Genomic DNA, 9,688 nt, shown 5'->3' with positions numbered 1-9,688 from the left:
GAGGGTGAGGGCTAGGGCCATTCCCCCAGAAATGTCCGGGAACTTGCAGGTGCCTTGGTGGAAGAGTGGGGTAACCTCTCACAGCAAGAACTGGCAAACCTGGTGCAGTCCATAAGGAGATGCACTGCAGTACTTAATGCAGCTGGTGCCCTACCAGATACTGACTGTTACTTTTGACCCTCCCTTTGTTCAGGGACACATTATTCCATTTCTGTTAGTCACATGTCTGAGGAACTTGTTCAGTTTATGTCTCAGTTGTTGAATCATGTTATGTTCATACAAATATTTACACATGATAAGTTTGATGAAAATAAACGCAGTTGACAGTGAGAGGACGTTTCTTTTTTTGCTGAGTTTATATTACGTTGGGCTTTTTAACCCCAATAGTTGCTAACTAGGAGTGGGATAATGTCAGGCTTTGATTGGATAGTAGACGGGAACGTTGTTTCTGAAAGTTTGAGATGGGACACGTGGGGATAAAATGCATTTACTTTCAGAAATGCTTGGTAGCTCGCTATCCACCTGTTGGACAGCTCTTCACTAGACACTAAATTGAAGAATACACACCGTAACTGGGAAGAACTGCCTGAAGTTGTCAAATAAGAAACCCTCGTTTTCATTTTCCATAGCAAAATATTTTACGACATTTTGCTACTGTGTACATTAATGAATATGACCCCAGTTTGACTGCTATTGACATTATGCAAATAAAGTTAATTCACTGCCATGAAAAAAACAAATGCATTGAGACCCAGTTAACCAGATTAATCACCATGAAAAAAAGGCTTATTATTGCCTCATGCACCGACATCAAATGTTTATAAACAGTTTGGAAACATTTCACTGGGTTAATCCTGTATTCATCTGTAAAAATACATTTTAGTACACTACATACCATTGATGTCTCTTAAAAACTGAAAACCATGAAATTTGTACAAAGGGGGCAGCAGGTAACCTAGCGGTTAGAGAGGCGAGCCAGCAACTGTTGGGTTGCCAGTTAGAATCCTGGGTCAGACGGGAAAAATCGGTTGGGAACTGCTCACAACTGGAGGGTTGCTGGTATCAAATCCTCAATGCCGTTACCTGCCTTTGTGCCCTTGAGCAAGGCACTTAACCCCCCCTCAAAAAAAAAAAACGATCTGTATGTGTAGGGATTGGGTTAAGAGCAGAAGTCATCTTTCGATTGGGCCTAGAGTGCAACTGACCAATAAAGTGATCCTAATCTTAAAATATACAGACAAAGGAAATATCCACCGTGAGTGACAGTGACTTCAATACATTAGAGTAACTGCACTCTGGAAATATTTTCCACTGACATGTTCATTAGCAGTGCCACTTGATGAAGCCCCTACTTCATTTGGATATTCACAATGTCATCAGAAGTCATCTCTGTTGTTTACGAAACGGAGATCATTCAAATGAGGTCTGTCCTTATTTGGGGCAATCCTCAAACTCACACAAACACAAAATGGTGAAATCTTTAAAGGAATAGTGCTACTTAGCCAGAGTCAGATGAACTCGTGGGTTACCATTTTTGTGTCTCCGTGCACAGTATGAAGGATGTTAGAGGTAGTTTCTCAAACCAATGCTAACGAGCGTTAGCGTAATGACTGGAAGTCTACAGGTACCCTAGCATGCCACATTGGCTCGCAAAACTACCTCTTAACCACCTTCATACTGCACGCAGAGACAAACATCTCTTGGGTGTTCTGTAAAAAAAACAAGCATGTTCCCCCAACAGGGGTCTTTTGTTCTCCTGGTGTTCTCCCAGGGTCTCAGTGTGTGTTTGTGTTTTACAGTTTGAGTTTAGTCTCTTTGGCCTCCATGGCCTTGGTGGCAACCTCGGCTCGCTCTGACAGAAGGTCTGCTTGCTCAGCTGGTCCCTGCGACTGGGCATTCTTCAGTAGGAAGTGACTGATGAACAGCTTCAAGCCCTCCCGCAGCATTCCTAGCTTGGGAATTCCCGAAATCCTGAGGAGACCGAACACAATGAAAGACATTGATACCAGACGTTTCACATAGTCAAACGTCAGCGGTGCGGTTTTACAGGATGTAAAAGTACAAGGAGGAGAGGTTTTCATGACTGGGAGAGAAGAGCAATCTGGCCCTGATAGAATTTATTCTCAACAAATTATAGAATGATTCAGAAAATGTATACGTGATGAAAACACGTGTTTATCATTGATATACCCTGGCCCGTATGCAAAATGTCATTAACGGAAACTGAGAAACTCAAGTCTAAACTCAGTTTGGACTGGAATGTGATGCATTACGTCACTCACCTTCCAAATATGTTTGTAAGATCCTCCATCTCTGTGTCTTTTAACAGCTTAGTCAATACCTGACGCAGGAACTTGACTTTAGGCTTGTCCAACTCACCAAACTCTATCACCTACAAAGAGACAGAGCGAAAGTGGCACCAAAAGTTCATTCGAAGGTAAGTTAGCGAGCTGACATTTGTAGTGGCAGTTCAAAGAAACCTGAACCACGGATTTGTTTCTCCTGGCCCATAGACTACTTTCAGGGTCAGAAGAAAACCTAACATTAGGTTGTAAAATACTGAACTTCCCCTTTAACATTCATCAAATCACTTCCCTATGACCGGATTTCATCTCTATAACATGGTGTGTCAGACCTTGAGTATGGAGAGGGAGAGGCACTTTCTCCGGAGGAAGCGTGTGACCAGCTGGACCAGGTTGCTGAAGGTGCTGGTGGATAGGCTGGACAGGTCCTTGAATTTGTCCCACAGACTGAACTGAAATGTCATCTGGGGAAACATACAACAAGAGGATCTGTGGGACTACTGGGTGTTTGGAGGATATGGAAGAACTCCAGCAGCCTATCCTAGTTCCCCTAATCAATTCAAAAGCCTGGGGCCGTCTCAGAGTACCAGTGCATGTGCAATCATGTTCATTAAGATGCAAGAGAGAAAAAAAATAACAGATCCCAGTTCAGCATACCTACTCTGAGACGCTTTATGAATATGGGCCCAGTATTACAATCCATGACCCAATTCCAACCACAGGAGGTTTCTGAAGGGAGAACTACTCATAATAATGGCCGCAATATAGTGACTGGAATGGCATCAAACACCTGGAAACCATGCGTTTGATATATTTGATACCATTCCATGAACTCCGCTCCGGTCCTTACCACGTTCTCTCCAGTTAAAGGTGCCACCAACCTCCTGTGATTCCAACCCATTAAATACAGCAAGCAAACGCATAATCCTGTTCTAATCCGCTTGTGAACACCAAACATTTGCACCGCTTCAGATGAAAGCTCTTTAATGGGACAATGGTTATCACTATCATAGATGGGGTAGTAACCTAAAGGGAAGCTTAAGGGGAAGTGAGGGGTTATGACCATTGTCTACTTTCACAGCATGAAACGAAACATCAGAAAGGTGCGAGAGGGAGTAGAGACACTCCCTTGTTTTCCCCACACCGTTGAGGTGAACTGAGGGTCATAGTTGGGTGGCTATAGAGTGAATGTCCCAATCACAACGCTATCGAGCAATTAAGAACCATCAGAATGCCTGAGCAATCATTAAGCTCAGAGTAGGAGACTGTCAATGTTATCTTACTCAGTATGATCTAAAAGGCTAAACTGATTGTGGCTCAACACTGAGAGGCTTTCTAATTACGGGCACTGTTCTCTTACCTGGAACCGCCTGTCGTGCTCACAGAACTTCTCTCCCAGTACAGCATAGAAGGCATTGAAGCTCTTCTCCTGGAGGCAGCAGTCCATCAGCACATGGACAATCTCCCTCTCCTGCTGGTCCTTCAGCCCCAGCCTGCGCACAGAAAATAACGTAGTGCCACATATTAAAACATGTGGCAGTGGCTAGCTTGGTATGCAAGCATTTCAATGTTGCAAAAGGGTAGGGAAACAAAACACACCGTATCAGCTTCTCAAAGGCATCGAGGTAATCCTCGCTGGTCATGATCACGCAGAATATATTTCTCCTGATGTCAGTGTTCATTCGCTGTTTCCGGGCCAGGTCTAAGACCTTGGCGCTGAACTGAGGAGACGGATGAAGGGAAATTGCCATTATGATCAGTAAAATACATTGAAAATGCTGTCCAGTTCAGAATGGCCACTCAAATGTTAATATGAAAGAGCTGCAGTAATGATTTAGTGGAGCAAACAGGGGCCCATATGTATAAAACAGCTCAGAGTGGTCGTGCTGATGTAGGATTAGGTCTGCCCCTGTCAATATAATCTTACTCATTTTGATCTAAAAGACTAAAATGATCCTAAACCAGCACGCCTACTCTGAGACACTTGATGCATACGGCCCCAGATCTTTTAGGGTTTTTTGTACCTTTCCTTCTGCAGTAGTCTGTTTTGAGGTCTTGTTGCCCTGGTCACCCATCATGGGGAGTCCGGACCACGATGAGCCCACGATCCACCAGCGGCCCACCTGCTCTGCAGCCAGGAGGTTTTCCAGGGAGACTCTCAGCTTCACATCACTGCCCCCCGAACTCTGGTGGATCTGAACTCAACAGTTACAACTCATTCACGTAATGCTCTGGGGTGAAGTTTCCCCTAAATAGAGATCTAGGATCAATTTATCCTTACCCAATCCCAACCTTCAATGTTAGCGTGGGAAATGCAAAACTGACCCAAAATCAGTGTCTAGTGGCAACCCGACCTTACTTCTTCATGCTCCCCTAATCTGGGTGCTCAAACCTATCACATGAACTGCTAAATGAGATTATAGCACCCCCTGGCGGTTTTAGCTAAAAGTTACCAGGGGAAATGTCAACAATGGAAGAATATTTCATGGCTGAGCAAAGAATGGTTTTGAGGATATGGTATGACAGTTGTAAAGGTGTAAGTCAATCAGATACGTAACCCACCAGAGTTCTCTGCAGCTTTCTGAGTCTCTCAACAGGCTCTGGGTCGTAGCCAGGGATCTTCCTCATATCGTTGTTCTTCAGAGCCAACATGGTCTCCAGCATGAAGCGCACCTAAAGATTGAGAAGATATTCAGAAGAGAGTTGGCTTGCTAATACATTTGACTTGCAAGTTGCTCTGGACAGGAGTCTCAAAATCAAAATGTAAAATGACCCTGGTTGAATAATGTTACCAACAATGAGGTGCGTATAGACAGAGCGGGTGATGTTGAGAGTGGTGTTGCTGTGACAAACTGTACCCTATTTTCGTCCTGGAACTTGGTGCCCACACCACTGGCCTTGCTCTGGGCCTCAGAGATTAGTTCTTTCAGCGCAAGGGCATCATCCTTCCGCAGGGCGAATCCTACATTCTTCAGCACGAACAGGACCAGCTCAATGTCCTTCTCGGCGAAGGCCCCCAACAGCATCTTCAGGATGTCAAAGATGAGGAGGGCGTGCACCACCTGGAAGTTATAGAGATGTGCCACCATGGCCACCAGGTTGTCACACTCCTTGCCTTCGCCGGGGCTCTTGTACAACTCAGCGAACTGCCGCACCACCGTCTCCAAGAAATTAGCCCCCACCTGCAAAATGGTACATCATGTCAAAGGTCAGAAAATAGAGCAAAGAAGTCAATGGAACCCAGAATGCTGGTGGGCATGTGAATATGTGTCTATTTACTGATGGGTGGGGAGTAAATAAGACTGAAAGAGATAATTCTAATAGGAAGGTGTGAATTGCTACTTCCACATTCATCAAAAGGGGAGGAATTAGGTTACTCCTTTTCTCACACCGACTGTTACAAAATACTATTTTCTTCTTTCCGTGCTCTTATCAGAAGAGCACACAGGGGTGAACTAAAGGTGAACTAAAGGTCACCAAGACAGAACAGAGGTCTAGACATTTTTACCTGCTACCAATCCATTAGGATTCAACTGTCATTTATAGCTGATTGTGACTAACCCTCTCACTTATAAATTATGCCTATGTCCCAAAGAGCAACATATTCCCTATAGAGTGCTACGTTTGACCAGAGGCCTGCACTATATAGGGAATAGGGTGCCATTTGGGACACAGGTGTGTGTGTGTTGAATGACAGGTAATTGTGTTGGTGCGGTTCGGACCTACCTCAAGCCCCACTGTGTGATGCAGGATGCTGACAAGCAGGACGTGTTCCATGAGCAGTCTGTCAGGCATCAGGGCTGGGGTGACACAGGCTGCCAGGAGGATCTCCGTCAGGGTGTCGTTCATGTCCTTCCGGCTGGAGCTCATGTACAGCTCTTCCAGCTGGCCACTGATGGACGCCATGTTGGCCTCACTGAGCCTACGGAGGAGAATGCAGCACAGGACAACAATGTTTGAACCAAGATGGACACCAAAACACAAGACTCGGGGTTGTATGTTTACATTTGACATTTTAGTCATTTAGCGGACGCTCTTACTCAGAGCGACTTACAGTAGCAACTGCATACATTTTCATACTGGTCCCCCGTGGGAACCGAACCCTGGCATTGCAAGCTCCATGCTCTACCAACTGAGCTACACAGGCATCTCAGAGTAGGAGTGCTGATTTAGGATGAGTTTAGCCTTTTTGGTCGATTACACGGACAGGGGGGACCTGGAACCGTATCCACAAAGCATCCCAGAGAGAGTGTGCTGATATAGGATCTGTCCATATAATAGTATTCATTATGATCTAAAAGCTCAATCTGATCTTAGATCAGCATTCCTACTCTGAGATGCTTTGTGGATACAGGCCCAGATCCTAGATCAGCACTCCTACTCTGAGACGCTTGATACATATGGACCTTGAGCACCCCTTGCACCAAAATATGAATTGAGACAAATCCAGTGTGACATCAGATAAAACAGTGCCACGGTACAATGATTAAGATGAAAGAGCATATAGTAGTCAAGATCATCACACCATTACCTGTTCACAAGTCCTTTGACTTGTCTCTTCAGTCTCTCCAACTCAGCTCTGCGCTTATCATCCCCGGTGGCCCGTAGGTGAGGGGGCACGTATTTTCCTGCTGACGGGACAGCCTATACATACAGAGTAGTGTTTCATTCTCAGTCTATACATCTAGGTCCGGTTTCCCAGACACAGATTAAATCTAATGCTGGACTAAAAAGTGTTTTCAGCAGAGATTCTCCACTGAGCTTGATTATTTTTTTGTCCAGGACAAGGCTTAATCGATGTCTTGGGAAACAGGTCCTTAAATTTAGCTGAAATTCATAAATTAGATTCGAAATTGGGCAACTTACAGTGTCAGCTTTCGGCCCTGCAAGCGTTGAGTCTCCACTCTCAACTCCCTCATCCTTTACATTCGCTTCTTCCGAAGCTATTCCACCACTCTCATCCATCTCACTTTCGCCATCCTCATCCATTCCATCTTCTTCCTCCTCATCTATCTCATCTTCCTCGATGGTATCCAGGTCTCCATCTCTGCCTAGTTCACTGCCCTCCTCTTCTGAGTCATCTCCTTGTTCTTCCTCCTCTTCGCCGGACATTTCAGATTCACTGTCTTCCAATTTCCTTAATTTCTCTTTGGCAATGTCCATGTCATCATCACTGTCATGCATTATCCCCGAAGCTGCCGATCCAGCATCCAGCACCCCCAAAATGTAATCCAGTCCATCATCAGCGAATGACTGGGGAAGTTTTTGTTTGTTTTTCCTTTTGTTATACCCAAGAGATCTCTCCAACCTCTTAATTTCTCTGTCCTCAGCAATATTTGCTTCCAAAAGGGCTTTTTTTCTTGATTCCTCAAGTTTGTTTCTTTTCTTTTCTTTCTGCGAAGGTTTCTTAGGTCCTTTTTTCTCAGCCTTCTCTCCTGCGGCAGTCTCAACAGGAGTTGACTTGGGTTGTTGAGATACTGGCTCGTCTTTCTTTACTTTTCCATTAACCTTCTTTGTTTGTCGTTTATCAGATAGGGTTTCAACTTCCTGACTGTCGCCAGTGGATGCTTTGAGAGCCTTGTAGCCTTCATAGTGATTCTTAATTTTAGCCTTTTTCATCTTTCTTTGCTCCTTACGCATTTCTTTTCTATTTTTCTTCTTAACAAATCTCAAGCCACTGCCATCTTCCGTTTCTTCAGTTTCATCACAGCCTACCTTACTTTTTACAAAGTCGTTAACTGTCATCATATACTTTTGCAATTTACCAGTGTCTTTCTTTCCTTTCCTCTTTGCTTTTCCCTTGCCTTTCATCTCTGCAACTCTGTGTCTCACCGAGTTTAAAGCGTGGCAAGAAGCAAACAAGCTCGTTTATGACTATGAAGCAAGAACAGCTTGTTAATGAAGCAAAGAGGTACCAAAAAGGTTCAAATAAATGAAAATATAAAACCTACCAGTCGTTAGCTTGGAACATATGAAATAGATAAACAAAACTATCTTAACACGTCAAATTATAGACACGTGTATATTCATGACCGCAGCCATTGCTGTTGACAATCGACCCAGGAAACACACCTACCGGGGGGGAAAACAGCTTCCGGGACATTATTTTTCGTCGAGGAATGATGATGTATTTATTTTGGGGCGTTTTTTGGGCGGTGGAAAATGAGCGGACTTCGGAACGGTAACAGTGAGCTTTGGTTGTTACCTGAGCTGTTTGTCTTTTGACCATAGACAGGTTTTTATGGACGTTAGTTGTACGACTAGTGTGCAGTGAGGCAATTTACTTGCATTTGCAATATGAAGAATGGAAGAAGACGATGTTACTATCAGAGAACAGAATTTCCACAGCCAAGTTCGAGAATACATTGTAAGTTCGCCTCGCTAGCTTGCTAACGTTTGATATGTGGCGATGCTGCTTACAGCTGACCGGTCAAAACTAGCTAAGCTAACTTTGGCTTGTTAGATAGCAAGTTCCACGTAACTAGCTACCAGTGCCAATAGTCTAAGGTTACCCACAATCTAAACGGTTGACTATGCGTTCAAAATGTATAATAGTGGTTAACTAGCTATCTGGTTAGCTCGTTTTTTATTTTAGCTCCGCAACGATGGTTAGCCACGTTAAATCTCCAAGTTTTTTTATTTTTTATTTCACCTTTATTTAGCCAGGTAGGCTAGTTGAGAACAAGTTCTCATTTATAACTGCGACTTGGCCAAGATAAAGCAAAGCAGTGCGACACAAACAACACAGAGTTACAAATGGAACAGACAATACATACAGTCAATAACACAATAGATAAAAAAGCCTATAGACTGTGTGCAAATGAGGTAGGATAAGGGAGGTAAGGAAATAAAATAGGTCACAGTGGCAAAATAATTACAATTTAGCAGTTAAACACTGGCGTGATAGATGTGCAGAAGATGAATGTGCAAGTTGAGATACTGGGGTGCATAGGAGCAAAACAATAATAATAATAACAGTATGGGGATGAGGTAGTTGGATGGGCTATTTACAGATGGGCTATTTACAGGTGCAGTGAGCTGCTCTAACAACTGGTGCTTAAAGTTAGTGAGGGAGATATTAGTCTCCAGCTTCAGTGATTTTTGCAATAAGTTCCAGTCATTGGCAGCAGAGAACTGGAAGGAAAGGCGGCCAAAGGAGGAGTTGGCTTTGGAGGAGACCAGTGAAATATTCCTGTTGGAGCGTGTGCTACGGGTGGGTGCTGCTATGGTGAACATTGAGCTGAGATAAGGCGGGGCTTTACCTAGCAAAGACTTATAGATGGCCTGGAGCCATCTATAAGTCTGGTGACGAATATGAAGCGAGGGCCAGCCAACGAGAGCATGCAGGTCACAGTGGTGGGTAGTATATGGGGCTTTGGTGACAA

General features: G+C 44.1%; 2 protein-coding genes across 4 annotated transcripts in view; one reads left to right on the top strand and one right to left on the bottom strand.

Moving 5' to 3' along the window:
- Nucleotides 1-768: 768 nt before the first annotated feature.
- On the bottom strand, nucleotides 769-8,389 carry nom1 (nucleolar protein with MIF4G domain 1). The gene is made up of 11 exons (XM_046356234.1): nucleotides 7,170-8,389; nucleotides 6,835-6,947; nucleotides 6,030-6,225; nucleotides 5,162-5,485; nucleotides 4,866-4,976; nucleotides 4,328-4,498; nucleotides 3,903-4,024; nucleotides 3,664-3,796; nucleotides 2,636-2,767; nucleotides 2,283-2,392; nucleotides 769-1,971 (listed from the first exon to the last, which is right to left on the bottom strand). The coding sequence occupies exons 1-11, from the start codon at nucleotides 8,112-8,114 to the stop codon at nucleotides 1,794-1,796; spliced, it is 2,535 nt and encodes an 844-aa protein (XP_046212190.1). The 5' UTR covers nucleotides 8,115-8,389; the 3' UTR covers nucleotides 769-1,793.
- Nucleotides 8,390-8,436: 47 nt separating this feature from the next.
- lmbr1 (limb development membrane protein 1) overlaps nucleotides 8,437-9,688 on the top strand; it is a 54,565-nt gene continuing 53,313 nt past the window's right edge. Inside the window, exon 1 of one of the 3 annotated variants that reach the window (XM_046356236.1) lies at nucleotides 8,437-8,670. In XM_046356236.1, coding sequence (XP_046212192.1) covers nucleotides 8,608-8,670 — 63 coding nt within the window. In that variant the 5' untranslated portion in view covers nucleotides 8,437-8,607. The remainder of the gene's footprint in view (nucleotides 8,671-9,688) is intronic. The other 2 variants (XM_046356235.1, XM_046356237.1) reach the window with 2 other exon arrangements.

Source organism: Oncorhynchus gorbuscha, linkage group LG07, assembly GCF_021184085.1.
Source record: "Oncorhynchus gorbuscha isolate QuinsamMale2020 ecotype Even-year linkage group LG07, OgorEven_v1.0, whole genome shotgun sequence".
NCBI classification, from domain to species: Eukaryota; Metazoa; Chordata; class Actinopteri; order Salmoniformes; family Salmonidae; genus Oncorhynchus; species Oncorhynchus gorbuscha.
Note: the sequence above shows the minus strand (reverse complement) of the source record. Positions and strands in the feature narration are given on the sequence as shown.